The sequence below is a fragment of the Bos grunniens genome, chromosome 18 (genome assembly GCF_055505025.1).
Source record: "Bos grunniens cultivar Pamir isolate PY7600 chromosome 18, Bosgru_T2T1.0, whole genome shotgun sequence".
In the NCBI taxonomy this organism is placed as follows: Eukaryota; Metazoa; Chordata; class Mammalia; order Artiodactyla; family Bovidae; genus Bos; species Bos grunniens.
The window spans coordinates 46,304,499-46,325,691 of NC_141182.1; the positions used below are offsets into that span (position 1 = coordinate 46,304,499).

A 21,193-nucleotide genomic window follows, 5' to 3' on the forward strand; every position below is an offset into this window, starting at 1 on the left:
GTTGGAATGAGTTCAGGGAGCTGTGTGTGTTTATCTTGCCAGGTGGGCTGGGGGTGGGGAGTAGGGAGATGACCCATGAGAAAGGAAGGAGTCCAGGGTAATAGAAGTGTGGTGTTTGTGAGCACCCCTGAGGGCTCACGACATTTCCAGGGAGAAGGAGCCAGAATGATGGGAGCAGGTTTGGAGGATGATGCAGAGGCCAGTGTAGGCCCCTTGAACATGCCAGGGGAGGCTGGGGGCAGATGTGGGCATCACTGCAGAGACAGCTGAGGCCGGTAGGGGTGTGGGGACTGCCGATGAGGAAGGAGAAGCCTGGGGTCCAGCCAGAGGGACTTGTCAAAGAACAGGGAAGAGAGGCAGGAGAGGACTGGGGAAAGGAGTGGCAAAAGTAGGGGGGCAGACTGTGGACAAGGGAGTTTCCAGCAGTTGGAGGATTCACTTTTCAGGTGATAGGGGTGTGAGAAGGGGACCTGTGACTTTTAGCCTCCAGGAGTCGGTTGGGACTAACCAGCCATAGGGTGCCCATTGCAGCTGCAAAGGTGTAAGTGCGATCAGGAAACTCCTGTGAACTGGGAGGGGCTGCTTCAGGCAGAAACGATTCTGACACCTGTTGAGGAGCCTCCAGAGATGGAAAGGGGTACTGAGAAAGGAGAACCCAGAGGTGGTGGTTAGCTAGTGGTACAGTTAAAAGGCACTACTCTGGAGCGTGCCCACAGTCACACCAGCTTGCCCAGAAATGCTGTCACTCTCGGCAAAGAACTGGGAATTCCTTCTCCCAGGCAACGTTTACTGAGTACCTACTATGTGCCAGGCTGTGTTCTAGAAACTGGAGATAATATCCTGGAACAAACAGCCCCTGAGTTGTAGGCAACAAAGGGACTCATAAAAAAAAAAAAAACAAGATGACAATGCCCAGCACCGAATAAAAGCAGTCAGTGTCAGCTGGTTTATTACTCTCATGCAGACACAAGTGTTTTTAAAGAAGACTCTTGTTGGCCTGGAGTCCTAAGGAGAGACCCACCTCATAGGAGCTGTGAACTCCCACTCCCCTTCAAAGCGCCCCCTACCCTTCAGGTGGGGGCTTCCCTGAGGCCAGCTCAGAGAACTGGGCCTAGGGAGGGTGAGTGGGGAAGGGGAGTGGGGAAGGCCTCTCCGAGGTTGAGTTGTTGCAGGCTACAAGAACAGACACAGATGGGGCTGGAACTCAACTGTGCAGATGTTTTGGCGGCTGTTCAGAGGGTCCCCAGTGTCCCCCACCTCCACCCCTGTTGCAGCAGGTGCAAGGATGACTTGAAGGCAGTGGTCCTTCTAATAATAGAGTTCCTGGTCCCACCAGCCTAGGGGAGAGAGAGAGAGAAAGGAGACTCAGTGCTGGGGGTTTCGGGTGAGTATGTGGGAGCCAGGGGCTCAGTGGTGGTTTCATACGGCAGGTCAAGGGCTTAGAGGTCAAGTACTGGAAATCAAACATCAAGGCAGCAGCTCTAAGAAAGTTTCAGCCTTCCATCCCCCGGCTTCCAGGCTCCACACTCACTTCCTGGGCAACAGCGAACTCCAAGTTTCCGGATCTCATCATAGACAAAAATGAGGAGGCCAAAGGGCATGGGGACCAGCCACCACTGGTACCTGAAGGCACAGGTGAGATGGCAAGGTCAAGGCTACCCCCAGGTCTGTGTCCCACAGGCCCACCTGATGCCCACAGCTCACAGCCCCTCACCGAATGGGCATGAAGTTGAAGATGTTGGGCATGCCAGGGCAGTAGCACAGGAAGCAGCCAATGCAGACCTGGAACACGATGGCAATCACCAGGATCCTGTTCCTGCGGGTGGGGTGGGGTGGGACAGACTCAGACGGGTGGACTCGGGACAAAGACAGGCCAGGAGGAGATGGGGACTGGATGGACATCAGGGTGCTGGGTCAGAGTGCATCAGATAGAAGCTGAAGGGAGATGTTCTAAACACCGAACCCTGGCGTAGCTCACACCTCTCCCCCAATGGACGCTGGCCCTACACCAGGAGTGGTCAGTATCACCCCTTTAGCTGATGAAACATGGAGGGGCCAATTGAGATGCACGGGGTAGGAGCTCTTGGCCAGCTATTGATCAGGAACATTAGCACCTGGCCCTGGCACATCCAGTGTTGGGGTCTGCTGGCTGCAGTAAGCCCTGGTCAAGACCTGCTGGGGCTCGGAGGGCAGGGTAGGGGTGGGGCTGCGGCCGGCTGGGGACACCTGAAGAAGCCCTGCTGGAAGGCAGAGAGGCGGCGTGTCTTGCGGATGAGCACGTCGGCAATCTGGCACATCTCGATGCTGATGAAGAACACAGTGTAGCAGGTGTACTGCTGGTACAGGCGCTGCCCAAACGTCTGTGGACCCAGAGGGAACAAAAGCAGCCTGAGCCCAGGCGGAGAGCCTCTGCAGCCAGCTGGGCACACAGGGCCTGGGGCCACGAGCCCCTCAATACTCTATCCCTTGTGTCAGACGCCGAGGTGGGGACAAAGGGAGTTGCACGGTCTGCCAGGTTTGCAGGACCCCAGAGTGCAGGGCCTAGAAACCTAGTCCAGTGAGCTTAGATGTCAGTGCCTGGCCAATCAGTAGGTCAGGTCAATTGCCTTCATAATGAAAGGAGGGATGCAGGATTTCCTGGGCACCCTAAAGGGAGCACCTGGGCAAAGGGAATTCGAATCCTGAGGCAGGGTATACAAAGTTCGGTGACTCCAGGACCCGAGAAGATGGCAAACATGAGCCAGATGGGCCTTTGAGGAATGCGGCACAAACCACATTTAGAGGGGGCAGCCACTGTTCAATCTGTGTCTGCAGTATAACTATTTCTATACATACCATTAATTGTGTAAGGAACACTATGCTCCAGGTACCAAGTGTTTTGCATGTATTCTCTCATTAAATCCTCCCAATAATCCTATGAGGTAGATTGGTGGTATTCAAACTTTGACATACATCAGAATCCCCAGAAGAATTGGTTAAAATGCAGGTCCCACCCCTAGAGTTTCTGACCCCAGAGGTCTGAGGGGAAAACTCAGATTTTCAAACAAGTTCCCAGGTGTTGCCGAAGCTGCTGGTCTAGGGACCACACTGTAAAAATCAATAAGGTGAAAGTCACCAAGACAAGACATGAGTATGCTATCCACTTTAGAGGTGGGAAAACTGAGGCACAGAGAGGCAAATGACTTCACCCAGTATCACACAGCTGTGAGGAGCAGTGGCAGACAATGAACCCAAGCAGTCTGGTTCCAAGATCTATTTTCTTAACACAACAGTAAATGTTCAAGGGGAATGTCCCGATCTGTCACTCCACAGGGCAAACTAAACACACCTGCCAGCCAGATCTAGCCTCTCTGTGCACCAGCTTTCACCTGAGTCAGACACACATGCAAATACTCCGTGTAAGTCATGCTGCTGCAGGGAAAATAACAGGATACTGGGGAGCGGGGCAGGATCCTGATTCCACACCTGAGATGATGTCTTGCTGTCAAGGTGGAGAGAGGACCCATCTATAGCTAGGGTCATCAGAAACGAGACTTTGGAGCTCGAGACTGTGGTGGGAAAGACCCCTTACCACAGAACTGGCAGAGAGCTTAGGTGTCCAGGAGGCTCTGGCTCAGCTCAGTCATGCATGGAGGAGTGAGTGTGGGCCACACTCAAGGAAGGTGGCGCTGGAAACTCAAGGGATGGGGGCAGGGGCTCACCCACTCCTGGCCATAGCTGTCCTGCAGATCTTGTAGGTGGTGGTCCTCCCACTGCGGCCGCAGTCCCACACACAGCAAAGGGAACCAGCCCTCCTGGGCCATGGCTGTGAAGTAGTCAGTGAAGCCAGCAAATGACTGGATGGCACCTGGGTGTGAAGACAGGGAGACAGAGATGGACAGACAGAGAGAGTCAGGAACACACAGAAATAGTAGCATGGAGACAGACAGGAACACAAACAGTGGACAGACAGAGAAAAGACTCCAAGAGAGATCGACAGTGACACGAGACAGGACACAGGGAGAGGCAGGGACAGACACACACCCAGAGGACCCAAAAAAGACAAGAGGCAATGACCCAGAGGCAGGGTCAAGGAGAAAGAGGCCAGAGACAGAGGAGGGACCCAGGGGCCCACAGAGGCCATCGTGTGCAGACAGACTCAGAGAACAACAGACACCCAGGATCAAAGGCAGACACCAAGATCCAGAACAAGGCAAAGTCCCAGGGAGAGACCCCACGGTGGGCGAGCAGTCCTGCAGGACAGCCCTGCACCGCCCCACCCCGCGCCCACAGGCGCGCACCGATCTGGAAGTAGGAGTAGGCAGCCAGGGGCTCGTTGACCAGTCGGTCCCGCTTTGGGTTCCGTGGGCGCAAGTGCATGATGTCACTCTCAGCCTTCTCGTATGCCAGGGACACCGACGGGAACTGGCCAGGAGTGGAAGGAACCAGGGTTGGCAGTTGGCCCGGGCCCCTGTCCCTGACTCTTTGGCCCCCCTCCCCCTCTGCAGTGGACGGGGACAGAACTGAGGTAAGGAGGTGAGACCCACAATGGTCACACAGTCACACCTGCCTGGACAGCCTGAGGCCAGCTGGCCCTTTCCACGTGTGTGTCCACATCTGTGCCGGTGTCCATCTCCATGGGAACGTCTGTGTTTATCTCTGCTATTGTGTGTTCTCTCGGCCTCTGTCTTTCTCCCTTACTCTTCCTCTCTGTTTCTCCTCTGGGCTCCTCTGGTCTTGACAGCTTTCCCTGTTGCATGTTCTGTCTCTCTCTGCCCCTTACTTTCTTTGTTTCTTTCTTATTGTTGTTGTTCCTGTCTCTTGTCTCATGCTGTGATTATGTCTCTACTGTTGCATCTCTGTGTTCCTGTCTCTTTATCTCTCTTTGTCACTATCTCTGCATCTCTTCTGTCTCTCTGGGTACCTGTGGTCTCCGCCCTGTCCCCTACCCGTCTGTTTGTGGCGGCAGAGTGTACTGACCGAGGACAGAGGTTCTGGGCACCAGCCTGCCTGGGCTTGAATTAGCTCTGTGACCTGGGGCAAGCCAGTCAAGTTGTCTAAGCTGCAATTAGCTCATCGGTAAAATGGGGGTGATGAAATAAAACTCATCTCACAGAGTAGTTATGAGGACAAAATGAAGTAATTAACATATACCTGGCCCAGAGCAGACATTGTGTAAGTGCTGTTGACTAAATCTGTGACATGACCATGCATCTGGCTGTATTCGTTGGCTGTATCTGAGGCTCTTTTCTGTCTGTCTGCATTGAGGCCTATCTGACTCTGTTTATCTGTCCATGTCTGTTGGAGAATGTCTGCAATCCAAGCTTAGCCAGATAGCTGTGTCTGTTAAAATCTGTTTGTCTGAGTGTCCATATCTGAGTCCCTGCATATCCTCGAGTCTAACTGTGCCTACCTGAGTGTCCACCTGTGTGTCCATGTCTGTAATTCTGTCCGTGGCTAGCTTCCAGCCTGCCTGTGTGTCCAAATCTGGCTGTCTGTTGTGCACACATCTGTATCACTCTGAGTCTAAGACTGTCCGTGATGGTTTCTGTCTATCATGCCTGCCTGTGGGCATATGTCTCTGGGCACTATATGGGCGGGGGCACTGGGGCCGTAGACTCACGATGTCAGTACAGAGCTCTATGAAGAGGATAGTGATGCATCCGAGAGGCAGGGGCACACTGACAGTGATATAAATGAGATACGGTGTCAGCTCAGGGATGTTCTTGGTCAGCGTATAGGCGATGGACTTCTTCAGATTGTCAAAGATCAGTCGGCCTGTGGGGGGACAGCAGGCACCTCAGTGTTCCCCTAGCACATTTCCTCCCCCACCCACACTGCTGGCCCCCATCTCAGATCTGGCCCGGACCCTGCTCCACGCCTGTCACAATGGAGGCGAAGTTGTCATCAAGCAGGATCATATCCGCTGCATTTTTGGCAGCATCCGAGCCAGCAATGCCCATGGCCACGCCGATGTCTGCCTTCTTCAGGGCTGGGGAGTCATTCACACCATCACCTGTCACGGCCACGATGGCGCCCTGCAGGCAGTGAGTACAGGTGAGAGGGTGGTCAGTGACAGGGCAGCCCAGGGCCAGCCCAGCCCATCTGCCCGCCAGCATCATCAGGGTCGCACCAGTCGCTGGCAGCTCTCCACAATCACCAGCTTCTGCTGGGGACTGGTACGAGCAAACACCATCTCAGGGTGGGTCCGCAGTGCCTCGACCAGATCTGATGGGTCCATGTCCTTTAGCTGCATGCCATTAATCACACAGGCACGGGCATCCCTAGAAAGGGACGTGGGAGGACATCACTGGGGCCTCAGTCCATGTGGGGTGTGGGAAGAACTACAAGGAGGACATAAGGGGACTTACTTCCGGTTAACCTGGTCCACGGGCACACGGAGGCGGGCAGCGATGTCCTCCACTGTCTCACTGCCTTCTGAAATGATGCCCACGCTGGCTGCAATGGCCTTGGCTGTGATGGGGTGGTCACCTGTCACCATGATCACCTGAAGGAGGAACCAGCAGACCCCTGACTCCTTCAGATTAACCCACCTGTCCCTGTCTGCCCCAGTGGACATTCCTCAGCCACAGTGATCAGTTTAAGGATGAACATGTAACCGAATGTGGAATAACGCCAAAGATGCATTCTTTTTTTGGTGTGATGGCTAAACAGGTGGGATGTTATTTAGTTGGAGCTGCTGGGTGGTGGTCATCTTTGTCCACCAAAATGGAGGACTGCTTGAGAATAAAGCCAGCAGAGAGAAAAGTAGAGCTGAGACGTGGAGAAAGGCAAATTCCTAAAGACACTGAACTCCTGGATCCAGCTATACCCAAACCTTCATTCCCCAGAACTTTTCAGTTCTTGAACCAATGTGTTCCTTTGTGGTTCAAGCTGTTTTCAGGTGAGTTTCTGTCACAGGGTGGCTCATCCTCAAATACTGTCATCCTCTGTTCTCACCCCTGCCTGATACTCTCCCCAGGGGCATACCCGGATGCCTGCTGTGCGGCACTTGAGCACAGCATCAGGAACGGTGGCCCGGGGTGGGTCTATCATGGATACGAGTCCCGCAAAGCACAGGCCACTGGTTGGAAAGTTCATGGCCTCTACATCGAAGGCGTAGCCATGTGGGTAGTCCTTCTCACTCAGGTAGAGCTGGCAGAAGCCTGACCAAAAAACAAGGAAGTCAAACAGGAGTCCTGGGTGAACCCTTCCATAGCAAAACCAAATGATGAGTAAAATAACCACATCTTGCACCAAGAATCCGTGAATGCCTGACCCTGTGCTGAATCCTTCATTCTCATTACACTTAGCCCTCTGTATCCACAACTTCCACATCCACAGATTTAACCAACTGCAGATCAAACATATTCCCAAAAAATCTCCAGAAAATTCCAGAAACACCTGAGTTTGCCACACAATGACAACTACCTGCATAGGTACATCTTACCTAGTGCATTAGGCACGCCAAGTAATCTGGAGATGATTTTAAGTATACAAAAGGAAGTGCACAGGTTATATGCAAATACTACACCATTTTACATGAGGGATTTGAACGCCTGCAGATTTTGGTATCTGTAGGGTAATAAGGGTGTGGGGGGAATGTGGTGGGTGTCTTGGAAGCCGTCCCCTATGGACACTGAAAGACGACTGTGTTGGAATTTATCCCCACAACCACTCTGGGAGTTACTAGCATCCTCATATTCCAAATGAGGAAACAGGTTTGGAGAAGGGACACTTCTTGCCAGAGGTCACACACCAAGCAAAGTGGAAGATCGAGGCAAGGGTTATGGAAGTTTAAGGAAGCAAGACAACACTTGGGAGGGGGTCAGAGGTCAGAACAAGGATTGGGGAAAACCTTGAGTTGAGGCAGAGACTGGAGGAAGTCGAAAGGTCTGGAGGAGGATGCTGAAAGGCAGACGAGGAAGAAAACAAGGACTGGGCATTGGGGTGGGGGGGGGGGGCAAGAGTTGGGGAAAATCAAGGGATCACAGGTTGAGTCAGGTGAGGTAAGATCCAGGTAACGACAGGTTGGGTGGAGGTAGGCATTGACGACAGGGATCAGGACTGAGATAGGGAAAGTCAAAGTTGAGTGTGTAGATTGGGGCAGGTCAACTGTCGAACAAGGATGGGAAAGGTCAGGGTTGGGGCTGGCCCAGAAGGTTGGGCAGGGTATGGGGTCTCACCCAAGACGCGTTCGCCCAGGCCTCCCAGGCTGAGGTAGGCAGTCTGGAAGGCCTCCCGCCATTGCTCATCCAGTGGCAGCTCCTGGCCCTTGATGAGGATGGAGCTACAGCGCTCCAGCACGCGCTCGGGGGCGCCCTTCATGACAAGCACGTGTCTCGGGTCTCGAGGGTCCTCCAGAGTGTGGATGGACAGCTGTGGGCCGAGGAAGAGGCGGGGTTGTGAGCGAGATCAAGGGGGAGAGGCGGGGCTTGGGGAACTGAGGGGCTGACAGCGCCCAGGCGCTGCGGGAGCAGCCTTGAGTGGGTCAGGGAGGGACTGAGCGTGAGGGGCTTGCTTACTGGGCAGGTCCTTGGTAGAGGCTGAGGGTTGGGGAGGACCTATCGGCCTGGATAAGGGCCTGGGCGTGGGGAACGGGAAGAATTTAGGTCGGAGTTGGACTGGGGCGGGATTTGGATTGACAGCTTCTCCCCACCGAGGGCCTGACAGCTGAGAGCGGGCGGAGTGCCCGGGCCCACGCTGGGCTTTGGCTGTGTGGAGGGAGGGGCCTGAGAGTGAAGGCCGGCCGCAAGCCAGCCCGGAATGTGGGTGGGGCCTTCGGTGGGCGGGACTTGTGGTGGGCGGGACTGGACCGTGGGCGGGGCCGGCCGCGGCGGGTGCGCACCTGGAACTTGTTTGTAGAGTTGAAGGGGATCTCGCAGACTTTGGGGAAGCGCTCGCGGTAGCCCATGGCATTGCCCAGCGTCAGTTCGGAGAACTTGAGCAGCGCTGTCTCCGACGCGTCCCCGATCACGATGCGCTGGGAACGCGGGAGGTGTCAGGGGCGAGCTGGGCTGCACCACCAGGCTCCCGGGATCCCCAGGCTTCGTCCCCCGACTCCCCTGAACGCCCGCTGCTCTCACCTTGGGCACCGGCACTGCGTCCTGGCCCGACTTGAAGGCAGCACGGTTACACAGGGTGAGCACGCGGCACAACGCCCGCCACGTCTCCGAGGATTGGTCAAATGTCTGCCCTGGAGGCCAGGCATCCAGGCTGGGGCTGCGAAGGGGCTCTCCGGTACCAGAATCGAGTCCCCCAGCCCCCTAGATTCAAGACTGAATCCCGGCCTGGGTGGGACCCACACACCTCCACATACCCCGGGGCAGAGCTTTCTCTCCAGACCCAGTATCAAGTCTCTTCGGAGACCCAGTAAATATCAAACCCCTTCACAGACCCGGAGCTTAGCCACCCAGGACCTAGCCTTTGCCTGATGACTGCTGGAGCCCCTTCTCCATTAATGCAAAGCCTTCCCCAGACTTCATTCATTAACTTCAGAGCTCCCTTCTAGATCTCCACCATCTACCAGATTCCGCCCAGCCACTGTCCCCCACCCCCAACCCCACACCTGACTGGTCTTCTGTAGTGTCCGCTGAGTGGATGTGGTTGTCGAACCACAGATGGGACACAGTCATGCGGTTCTGAGTGAGGGTCCCCGTCTTGTCAGAGCAGATCACCGAGGTGGAGCCTAGTGTCTCCACTGCTTCCAGGTTCTTGACTACACAGTTCTTGCTGGCCAGCCGCTTGGCTGTCAGGGACAGGCACACCTGGTGGAAGGGTGGGGAATGTAGGCATGGGGATCAAGCCTTGCTCCCCACCCCCACCCCCACCTCCCTCCTTTCTCAGCACTGGGGATCCTTTACCCCAGCCACAATATGCAGCATTAAGCTGCCACAGAACTGCGTGCACAGCACCCCCCTGCAAAGACTAGGCTTTTTCTTGCCTCCAAACTCTAGTCCACTCTGCTTTCCACTTGGGATGCCTCCCCAATCTGTCCAGATAAATGTAGTCAGGCCCCTCTCTAAGCTGTCCTAGCTGAGATTCTGTAATTTCTTATCAGCACAATCAAAGTAAGAAAACTAACATTCCCTAAGTCTCCTCTTGGACTGGCCCAGGACTGGGTGCTCACTGTGGAAGGCTGCCCACAGCAGCCTTCAACACCCAGCCTCAGCCTCCTCCTGCCAAAGCCCTTCCCTGTTCATCTCTGAGTGTTGGATGTGTGGCACAGGACCCAGCCCAGAGCAGCCCCAGTGGGTGTTTGCTGAATGGATGGGATAGGTGGAGAGATGGGGGTGGGGAGGAGGAGAAAAGGTGATGGAGGATGGATGACAGATAGGGAGAGGATACAGGGAAGCCTGGATGATCGGAAAGACGGATGGACAGGCCTCTCAGCTCACTGCACGGTTCTTCTGTGTCCCCAGCTCACCGTGACAGTGGCCAGCAGCCCTTCAGGTACATAGGCTACCACGATGGCCATGAAGAAGACCATGGCCCGCAGGAAGGTGTAGCCGATGCACATGGCCACTATGAAAAATGTGGCACCAAAGAGGATGGCCAGGCCTGCGATGATGTCCACAAAATGTTCAATTTCGATGGCGATCGGCGTCTTCTCATTTTCTACTCCTGAGGCCAGTGATGCGATTCGTCCGATGATGGTGCGGTCGCCCGTGTTCACCACCAGGCCCTGGGCGGTGCCTGCAGTGGGACCAAGAGGGTAACTCAGCATCAGGTGAGCGGCACTGGCGGGGGCGGTGGGGGTGGCGGGCGGCTTGCACAGCAGCAGCGTGAACCAGAGGAGGGACAGTCATGGAAGGCACTGGAGGCAGTAGGGGGAGCTAGAGAGGCGGCGTGACCCAGAGAGGCAGCGATCACCTCAAGTGGGGGAGTCAGTGGGTCTCAGAATGAAGCAGAAGGGGGCAGTAGAGGCAGCAAAGAGCAGTGCGGAGGCAGCGTAGTCATCTGGACGTGTGGGTGGGGACCTCACAGACCCTCGAGGCACATGGTGGAGAAGAAGGCGATGTTGCGGGTCTCCAAGGGGCTCTCATGGGTGCACTCGGGTGAGCGGGTCTGCGGCTCAGACTCTCCAGTCAGCGAGGAGTTGTCCACCTTGCAGCCCTGGGCCTGGAGGATGCGGATGTCGGCCGGCACTCGATCCCCGCCTTTCATCTCCACCAGGTCGCCCACCACCAGCTGATCTGCGTTGATCTGGAACTTGTCCCCGTCTCGGATGACAGTTGCTTGCTGTGGAACCAGAGCACTAGAGTTGAGGGGGGCAGGGAGCAGGGGTGGAAGTTGCCGCGTGCAGTGGGAAGGTGGGGAGGTGAAAGCAGGGAGAGGTGAGGACCTGTGGGGAGAGCTGGGGCCAGGGGATGAAGGGCTGGCTGGGCCTGATGGGAGGAGCCACAGAAAATGCCAGTGGCTGGGGGCTGGGGGCTGGTGACCCACCTGGGGGACGAGGTTCTTAAAGCTGGCAATGATGTTGGTGCTCTTAAACTCCTGGTAGTAGCCAAAGCAGCCGGTGACCACGACCACGGCAATGAGGGCCAGCGCCAGGTACAGCTAGGGGAGGCAGAGAGGGGTGGGGAATGACCAGGGGCTGGAAGCTCCCTGCCTGAGGCCACTGCCTGCTTTCTGGTCCCCCTGGTGATTTCCTCCAGGGTCACCTCCGTGGTTTTCCCCACTCTACTAGGAAGCCTCAGGCACTATGTCCTGTGACCTGTGTCCCTGTCCCCATGAGCGTCACATCCCACATCCAACTGCCTGTGCTCGCTGTGGGCACAGACCCACTTCCCTGGCCCTGTGGCCCCATGCCCTGGGACCGTGCCGCACATCACTGTGCAGCTTGGTGGCACGTGTCCCCTTTTCCTATGCCCCCCAAGTCTTGTGTTCTGCACTGTCCTCTGCCCCATGTTTCCATGTCCTATGTTCTCTGTGTTCCAAGGCTCATAGTCCGTATTTTCAAAATCTGTGTGCTCCTCCTTGTCCCCTGTGCCCAACAGTCTTATGCCCTCCTGTCGCCACTTCCACGTGTGCTGTCGATCTCATGCTCCATGTTCTGTGTCGCCCACAGTGTCCCAGGTCCCAAATTCCAGGTCCCTCCACACATCTATGTACCCTTGAGTCCCCATCCTGTGTCACATGCCCTATGACTTTCAATCCTCTGTCCAATATCACATGTCCCAGGGCCCCCATGTCCCTTGTCCTGACCCTGTCATGTATCCAGTGTTCTCTTGTCCTGCATCTCAATATCCTTCATGTTTGGGTGCTCCGTGGCTAATAGCTTGCGTGCCTCCATGCGCCGTGTCCTGAGTCTTGTGTCCTCATGCCCTTGTGTCCCCATGTCTGAGTCCCAGTGTCCCCTGTGCCCTCTGTCCTTGGTCTGTCTCATGTCCTCATGACCTCTGTTTTCCAAGGACTGTGTTTTGTTTTGTTTTTCATTTTAAAGTCTTCATTGAATTTGTTACAATATTGCTTCTGTTTTATGTTTGCGATTTTTGGCCCTGAGGCATGTGGGATCTTAGCTCCCCAACCAGCAATCGAACCTGCACCCCCGGAATTAGAAGGTGAAGTCTTAACCACTGGACTGTCAGGGAAGTCCCTTCCCAGGACCATATCTTAAGTGTTGCATGTCTATGTCTTCCTCCCTATGTCCTCCATCTCTGCGACACAGACTCCCCTGCACCCGCTGTGATCTTGGGTCTGTCTCTTAGCCCAGTGTCCTTCAGCCCACATGACCCACGTCTTAAAGCTGTTTTTCCACGTCTGTAGATCTCCATCCTACATCACTCATATCCAGAGTTGCATGCTTAATGTCCTCTGTCCCCCAGGTCTCTGTGTCCCAGATCTGGCTCCCAGCACCCGTCACTCACATTGTCGTCTGTGGTGAGGTCGCCCTCGCTGGCCTGGATGGCAAAGGCGATGAGGCAGATGGCAGCGGCCACCCACATGAGGCACTGCAGACCACCCGCCAGCTGCCGCGCGAATTTGACGTACTCGGGGGTGCCCCTCGGCGGCCTCAGAGCATTGGGCCCATCCCTCAACAGCAGCTCAGCAGCCAGGCTGGCAGACAGGCCCTGGGGATGGGCGGGGTGGGGTCGTGGTGGTCACCAAGGGCTCTCCTCTCATTAACAAGAGCTCTTCTGCCTCTGTCTCTTTCACCTGCCTCCTGCCCCCTCTCTGTCTCTTCTTGCTGTCTCTGTCTCTCTGTTTCTTTTTATCTGCCTCTCTTACTTGTCCCTTTCTGTTTGGCCTTTTCTTTTCTTCTTTTGTCTGCACTTTGTAGCATGTGGGATCTTAGTTCCTCGACCAGGGATCAAACCCATGCCTCCTGCATTGGGAAAACAGAGTCTTAGCCACTGGATTGCCAGGGAAGCCCCTGTTTGGCCCTTTCTAATGTTTTTATCTCTCTCCCCCTCTCCTTCCCTGCACCCACCTCTCTGTCTGCCCCAGCTCACCTTGGTCGCACTGGTTTGGTATTTCTGTTCCAGCTCCGGCACTGACAGCTGGTGGTCATTCTGCATGGATGGAGCACCACACTCACTCTCTGTCTCCTGGGCCCCTACCCTTGCCCTCGCCCAGCCCCGCCCAGGCCCGCCCAGCCCCTGCTCACAATCTCCATCTCCTTCTTCATGTTCTCCAGCTTTTCCTTCCTCTTGCCCCCTCCACTGGCCGCCTTCTTCTTGCTCATCTTGGCCACCATGTCCCCACCAGGGCCAGGACCCAGCTCTACCTGGTGCAGCTCATAATTCTCCTGGGGGCGGGGGGGACAGAGAAGGCATCAGATCCCACTAGAGCCCCTGCCTCCAACCTCCACCCCCCTCCCCAATCCCTGACCGCACTCACTGCCTTCCCCATGGTGCCCAGTGCAGTGCCCTCCTTTGTTGAGACCGAGCCCAGGGTCTGGACCAGCCCTGATATACCCAGGGAGGTAGGAGGGTGGAGCAGGACAGGCTTGATTACAGCTGATTACGGGGCTCCTTGGAGTGACCTCCAGGCCCGGGCAGCTCGGGCCTTTCCTACTAGGCTGCCCTACCAGCCCAGACCCCATTGCAACCTGTTCCTGAGATCAGGGGCCCACTGGGAAAAGCCGTCCTGACAACAAGAGGAATAGTAAGAACATAAGGTGCTCATTATGTGCCCAGCACTGTGCTAAGGGCTTTCACATATTAGCTTGTTTAACCTCACAACTACCCTTTGAGGTGAGTGCCATTCTCACCTGCCCCCACCCCCCTTTACAGATGGGGAGACAGGCACGGGAGGTGAAGTCACATGTCCCCACATCCCACAGGATGTGAGACATAGGACTCAGAAGCAGGCAGCTTGACTGCAGAGTGTCTGTCCTATTTGAAACCGAATAGCAGGCGCTGGACCCCTGGGTGTGTGGGGGTCACAACAGTGGCTGTAATGGCTGTCATTCAGGGAGCACTTATCCTGTGTATATCGAATGTTTCCTTAACTACTCACAACTGCCCCATGAAGCTATGTTCTCTTATTAGCCCTCATTGTACCGGTGGGGAAACTGAGCCACAGAGAGATCAAGGACTTTGCCTGAGGTTGCAATGACTGAGTAACAGGAACCGGATTCCAGCCCAAGCTTGACCCTGGAGCCTGGCTCTCATAAGCGCTCACCAGTGAAAACACCCCAACTTCACAGCAGCAGTGCTAAGCATGGGCCAGTATTGAGCACATGGGTCCCTGCGAGAAATTCCTGTGAAAGCGATAGTATTATTCCCATCATACAGAGGGGGAAACTGAGGCTCAGAGGACCCCAGAGGCATGCCACCCTCCAGCTACAGCCATCACAGCCCTCAATCATTGCCCTGTCTCCACCCCAAGCTGCCCAGGTGGGCACCACAGTGCAAAGTGGGGAAGGGATTTTCTGAACTTGGTGCTTGGTACCAGGTGTGAGGTTTGGAGACCCCCATCGAAACCTCCCTGGGCAGGGACTTCCATGGGAAGCCATGAGGGCTGCCCTGGTAGGGTGGCGGGTCCTTGATATTCTCCTGCTTGAGCCTCACAGTGTCTCCAGGGGCATGTGTGGGTATATCTGATAACTGCCTTGGTGATGTCCTTCTCTTCTGGGGCGGGTCACCTGGGAGCAGTAGGAGCCCCTCACCGCCACTCCCCCCACCTGGCTGCAGGAAACCCCAAGAGAGGAGGCAAGGCCAAAGTCACACTCACTAACCGGGTACTTTTCTCTCTGAGTCACACGTGTAAAATGGCTTATGTTACTACTCCCCTGCTTACAACCTGCCATGGGCTTCCCTTCACACTCAGACTAAACTCTGAAATCATTCCTGTAATACCTAGCCCCAGATCACCTCTCCCAGTTCAGTCTCTACTGCTGAGCCGTTGACACTGGCCTTGCTGTGCTTTGTACAGGCCAAGGTCATTTCTGCCCCCGGGCCTTTGCACTTGCAGTTCCTTCTCCCTGGTACTCTCTTTCAATCAGTCAGTCAGTCAGTCATGTCTGACTCTTTGCAATTGCATGGACTGTAGCCCACCAGGCTTCTCTGTCCATGGGATTCTCCAGGCAAGAATGCTGGAGTGAGTAGCTGTTCCTTCTCCAGGGGATCTTCCCGACCCAGGGATCAAACCTGGGTCTCCTGCATTGCAGGCAGATTCTTTACCATCTGAGCCACCAGAGAAGCCCTCCTTTTCCTCAGGTATCAGTTGGCTTTTTTTCCCCTCCAGGTCTCAAATCATATGTCTCCTCTTCAGAGAGTCCTCACATGTTAACACGGCATCCCCACCAGACTCCACCTCCTTACCCTGTTTACTCACACATTTAACCCAACCTGACCTTGTATCTTATTTGTTTGGTGTCATTAGTGTCCCAGTGGAAGGAAGACTGGGACTTGGCCGTGTTTGCTGCTGTATGCACAGCACCCAGAAAGGTGATCTCAGACACCATGTAGATGCTCAATAGACACTGTTGGATATTGAACAGGATTTCTCTCTTTGAGTGGTTGGGAACATTCACTAACAAACCTGGAGCACCAGCCAGGCTCTCAGGAAGTCTCGTCATTGGGAACTCCTCTGGTGTCCCCTCGCTGTGTGCAGGGCTGGGAGCAGGTAGGCAGGCTCGTCTGTATAGATTAGGGAAGCCCACAACCTAAGTCACAGGTGAAGAGACAAGGCGCCATCACTGGCAGCAGAGGGCTGAGCCGAGATACAGTGCAGACCCCCATCAAAACTCAGGGACTGCCTTTCTCTGGTCCCTACCTCATTTGTATTTCTCATTTCTTAGTTGTATTATGTTCATTTTCAATGATTTTAAATATTTTAGACTTAACAAGTCACAGGGATAGTAAAATGAATTTCTTACATTTCCCCTAAATTTAATGACTTGACCATATCTGCACTAGACAGATGATATAGATAGATAGATAGATAGATAGATAGATTTGTTATTGCTGTTCAGTTGCTAAGTTATGTCTGACTCTCCACAACCCCATGGACTCCAGCACAACAGGCTTCCCTGTCCTTCACCATCTCCCAGAGTTTGCTCAAATTCATGTCCACTGAGTCGGTGATGCTATCTAACCATTTCATCCTCTGCTGCCCTTTTCTCCTTTTGCTTTGGTCTTTCCAAACCATAGATATTAATAAATAGATAGCCACCTCATGCGAAGAACTAACTCATTAGAAAAGACCTTGATGCTGGGATAGATTGAAGGCAGGAGGAGAAGGGGACAACAGAGGACGAGATGGTTGGATAGCATCACTGACTCAATGGACATGAGTTTGAACAAGCTCCTGGAGATGGTGAAGGACAGGGAAGCCTGGCATGCTTCAGGCCATGGGATCGCAAAGAGTCGGACACGACTGAGCAACTGAACAACAAGATAGATGATAGGTTTTTTTTTTAAGTTTTGGCTGAATCACTGACTCATTTGAGAGTAAGTTGGAAACAGGATGCTTGTTTATCTATAAATACTTGGGCATGCGTCTTCTATGAACAAGGGCACTTTCTTACGTAACCACAGTCCCCAGTCATATTCAGAAACTAATATGGATATAACATTATTAACCGATTTAGAGAATTTATTTGAATTTCCTCAGTTTTCCTGCTGATGTCTCTTTCTTGGTCTAGGACCCAATCCAGAATCAGGCTTTGCATTTAGCAGTCCTGGCTCCCCACTCTCCTTCAGTCTGTGACATTCCCCCAGTCTTTCCCTGCCTTTCGTGACCTTCACATTTTGGAAGAGCAACTCTGTTATTCTGCAGAATTTCCCTTGGTTTGGGTCGGCCGATGGTTCCTCGTGGTTGGCAGGAGCACCGCAGCTGCGTTTGTGTTCTCTGAGTATCATGTTAGGGCGGGCTTTATTTTTGGAGTTTTCAAGCAGCCTGGAACAAGTCAGACATGTGGGGGATATCAGAGGCTTAGGGAATGACCAGAGGGCTGTTCTATGGTCTTTTTATTTTCTCTTTAAAACACTGTGGCAGTCGCGGGCTGGCACTCAGCTGGACCAGTGACTCAAGTAATGGAAACAGCCACTCTCTGAGCCCCCAGACCTCCCACACCCATCCCAGCCTGACCTTGCTCCAGCCCCATGGCTTTGTGCATTCTGACTAGTCAGTGCCGCGTTAAATTTTTTTTCCCCACAAGCTCCCTGCTTATACAGTCTTCAGCTGGTACTCAAGTTCTGCATCTGTGCGTTTATTCTTTCCTTGTGTGTTCAAGCAATCCTAACCCTATCTCCAGGGTGGACAGGCGGGTGCCCCAGGCAGGATCTGGATAAAGTGGGAAGTGTACCAACGTTGGCACCTGGAGCAGCGCCCAGGCAGATTGTGCCATGTGGGGAGGGGACAGGCAACTCCCAGCACCACTCAGGGGCAAAGACTTCTCTCAAGAATGTCACAAAGCGTGACAATCCATCTAGCACAGGGAGCAAGATTTCCCTGAACCTGGGGCACACGGGGCAATAGAGACTTTTTGAGAATGATTGACGTTCAGAATTGAACATTTTTTGCTATCTATCAGAGAAGACAGACTGCTAAATGAATGGCAGACATTTGAATGGGTTTTTATGGGCTTCCATGGTGGTTCTGATGGTAAAGAAACCGTCTGCAAAGCAGGAGACCTGAGTTAGATCCCTGGGTTGGGAAGGTATGCTGGAGGAGGGCATGGCAGCCACTACATATTCTTGCCTGGAGAACGTCATGAACAGAGGAGCCTGGTGGGCAACAGTCCACGGGGTTGCAAAGAGTGGACATGACTGTGCAGCTTTCACTTTCAGGGGAATTTGAACAAGAGTCTCCTAGAACTGTGACCGCACACACTCTTAGGGACTCTGCATCCTACAAGACCTGCTGGGAGCAGACCTCTGGCTGTCCCTTCTTCGTCCCATGTGCCACTTCTGCTTCATGTTTTAAGATGTCTGCTTATCAAATTTGTTATTTCAAGGGAATTCCCTGGCAGTCCAGTGGTTAGGACTCCACACTTTCACAGCAGATTCGATCCCTGGTCAGAGAACTAAGGTCCTGCAAGCCAAAAGAAAAAAATATCATTTCAAGACCTTGAAACATACAGTTTTCTCTGCCCGAGACACTCACCTTTCATCCTACCCACATTCAACTACCCCTCATCTATCCTGCTCCAGCACAGATGCCCCTTCCTCCAGGAAGTCTTCTGGGACCTCCCGCCAGGCTGGATCAGGTATCCACCCTGGGCTCCCACAGACCTCTAGGTTTCCCTATACTAGCCCAAGACCAATCTGATGCTTAATTCCTTCTTCACAAGCCTGACCACCCTGGGCTGTCCCTGTCTGGTGACATTTCCTCTCCCCTCCTCCTCCAGAGGATAGAGTCCCAGATGTCTCGGTCACCACTGTATGCCTGCACCACCCAGCCCAGAGTCACCCCGGCTGGCCTCAGAGAGTGTTTGTGGAGTGAAAAAGTTCATTGTGACCTTGGTTTTCTGTGTTTGGTCTCCGATAAGATAGTGGACTCAGCAATGCCCTTTGCTTCCTGGGCAGGTCACCCTTCCCCCACCTGCACCTCCGCCTCCAGCTGGATGTTAGGGGCCCAGCAGGCAGGGGCCTGGCTTCCCCTTCTTCTTGCAGCTGGCAGAGGAGTATGCAGTAGGTCAGCGAGGGAAGGACAAGGTCACCCCAGCCCAGCTGAGCCACCAGCCTGGTCTCCTGGGTTCTGCTCCCCTCCCACCTTTGTACAGATGTGTGAAGGTCAGATATCCTCGAATCCAGCCATCTCTCCCATCTCTGCTCCCTCTCGGGTTCAACCTCTATCCCTTCCTGCCTGGGTTCTCAGCCTCTGTCTCCCTGCTTTCATCCCCCTGCTCCCATCCCTGTCCCCATACATGCAGCCAGAGGGAGCCGGTGAACCCCTGAGTCAGAGCAGGGCCCTCCTGGCTCAGAGCCCTCCCGGGGCTCTACCTCACTCCAGCTGAAAGCAAAGTCCTCACGCTGGGGCCTGAGGTCCTGGTGAGCTGTCCTGTTGCCTCCCTGTGCTCATCTCTTCTCCTCCGCCCCACTCCCCACACCACTCTCCTGACCGCAGCCACACGGTACCTCAAGCACAATGAGCAGAGTCCTGCCTCCTGGCCTTTGTATTTGCTGTTTCCTCATCCTGGAATTGGAGGAAGGCATGGCAACCCACTCCAGTATTCTTGCCTGGAGAATCCCATGGACAGAGGTGTCTACCGGGGTGCAGTCCATGGGGTTGCAAAGAGTTGGACATGACTGAGCAACTTAGCATGTACCATGCATGTCCTGGAATGATTTTCTCCCAGATCCTGCATGGCTCCCTCTCTCCCTCCACTGGATCTTTCTCTCTTTTTCAGTATTTATTTATTCTTGGCTGTGTTGGATCTTCGTTGTGTCATGTTTATTGTGTTTGTGGTGTTCGGTCTTTGGTTGTGGTGCACATATTCTCTAGTTGTAGCGCGTGGGCTCTGGAGCATGTGAGCTCAGTAGTCGCAGCTCACAGGTTAGCTGCTGCGAGGCATGTGGGATCCTAGCTTTCCCACCAGGGATCAAACCTAAGTCCCCTGCATTGGAAGGTGGATTCTTAACCACAGGACCACCAGGGAAGTCCCTGAGGGGCTAGGATTTTGGAGGCATCTGAGGTTTGATCAAGAGAGGGGCTCCATCAGCACTGAGTTTTAGGAAGCTGCCCCTGGCTGCTACATAGAGTGAATCAGAGGAGACTAAGATTAGAAGCCAAGGGAGAAGGCTGAGGAAGGAGCCTGGGGGAAAGGACAAGGGGGAAGCCAGGAGGAGGGGTGCTCAGGAGGTCCCCTGTGGGGATAGGGACTGGAGAAGGCAGTGTCCAGGTGAGGCCCAGGGCTCTGGCCTGAGGGTGATGAGGCCGCCCCGGAGATGAGGCCTGGGAGGAGAGGCAGACTTGAGGAAGTGCTCAGACATTGTAGGAGCCAGGGACATACAGGGGAGATGACCAGGCGGCTTCAGAACAACCAAGTCTTGGAGCTTACAGGAGAGTCTGGAACTGGGGACTGAGATGAGGGTGTTGTCAGTGTAGAAACTTTTTAAAAATATATTTATTTATTTGGCTGCCCCAGGTCTTAGTTGTGGCATGAGGGATCTTCTATTTTCATTGTGGCATGGGGAACTAATCCCCTGACCCAGGGATTGAACCCAGGCCCTCTGCACTGAAAGCAGAGTCTTAGCACCAGACTACCAGGGAAGTTCCCATGGGGAAACTTAAAGTGAGGCTACAGGAGATGGGACAACCTCTGGCAAGGGTTGGGGAACAGCAAGGTGCAGAGGGGAGGGCAGGGCCAGGACGCAGCCTCTGGGAGCCACGCTATTAAAGATGAACACACAGTCTGAGAGGTGTGAGAACCAGGGGCGAGGGTGGGATGGAGGCGGTGCTCAGGAAGCAAAGGGAAAAGGAGCCTTTTGAAGGAGGGTATGTTCAGCAGTGTCTTGTGTTTGTAAGAGCCCCCAGTGCCCAGCACAGAGCCTGGCACACAGCAGGTGGCTCACTGTTTGCTGAATAAAGGCATGGCTGGAGGAGTCGAAGGCAAAACTCACAGATGTTTGATAGAAACCGTGAGAAACCAAAGACTGCGTTTTGTGACTAGGGCATGCCGACTCCCCTTCCTTTTGCCTGGCAGGGAAGCTTGAGAAAATTAGAGTTAGAAAAGGTAATCTCGGATAGAGAAGTATGCAAATCTCAGAATGGGGTTCAGAAGCCCAGAATGAGGCATACAGTTCTCTTGACCTAATCG

The 21,193-nt window shown here is 54.1% G+C and overlaps 1 protein-coding gene across 2 annotated transcripts; it reads right to left on the reverse strand.

Annotated features, from left to right (window-relative positions):
* Window positions 1-923: 923 nt before the first annotated feature.
* ATP4A (ATPase H+/K+ transporting subunit alpha) lies at window positions 924-13,867 on the reverse strand. 2 transcript variants are annotated; one of them, XM_086351815.1, is made up of 22 exons: window positions 13,822-13,867; window positions 13,589-13,729; window positions 13,434-13,493; window positions 12,849-13,052; window positions 11,425-11,538; window positions 10,968-11,220; window positions 10,406-10,674; window positions 9,548-9,746; window positions 9,066-9,175; window positions 8,828-8,962; window positions 8,166-8,358; window positions 6,970-7,145; window positions 6,351-6,487; window positions 6,113-6,263; window positions 5,849-6,017; window positions 5,603-5,757; window positions 4,281-4,404; window positions 3,702-3,847; window positions 2,227-2,360; window positions 1,715-1,816; window positions 1,532-1,623; window positions 924-1,337 (listed from the first exon to the last, which is right to left on the reverse strand). In XM_086351815.1, exons 1-22 carry the CDS (start codon window positions 13,831-13,833, stop codon window positions 1,309-1,311), a joined length of 3,105 nt encoding a protein of 1,034 aa, XP_086207941.1. In that variant the 5' UTR covers window positions 13,834-13,867; the 3' UTR covers window positions 924-1,308. The 2 variants fall into 2 exon arrangements, with proteins under 2 accessions (XP_086207941.1, XP_086207942.1); XM_086351816.1 differs by lacking the exon at window positions 2,227-2,360.
* Window positions 13,868-21,193: the final 7,326 nt, after the last annotated feature.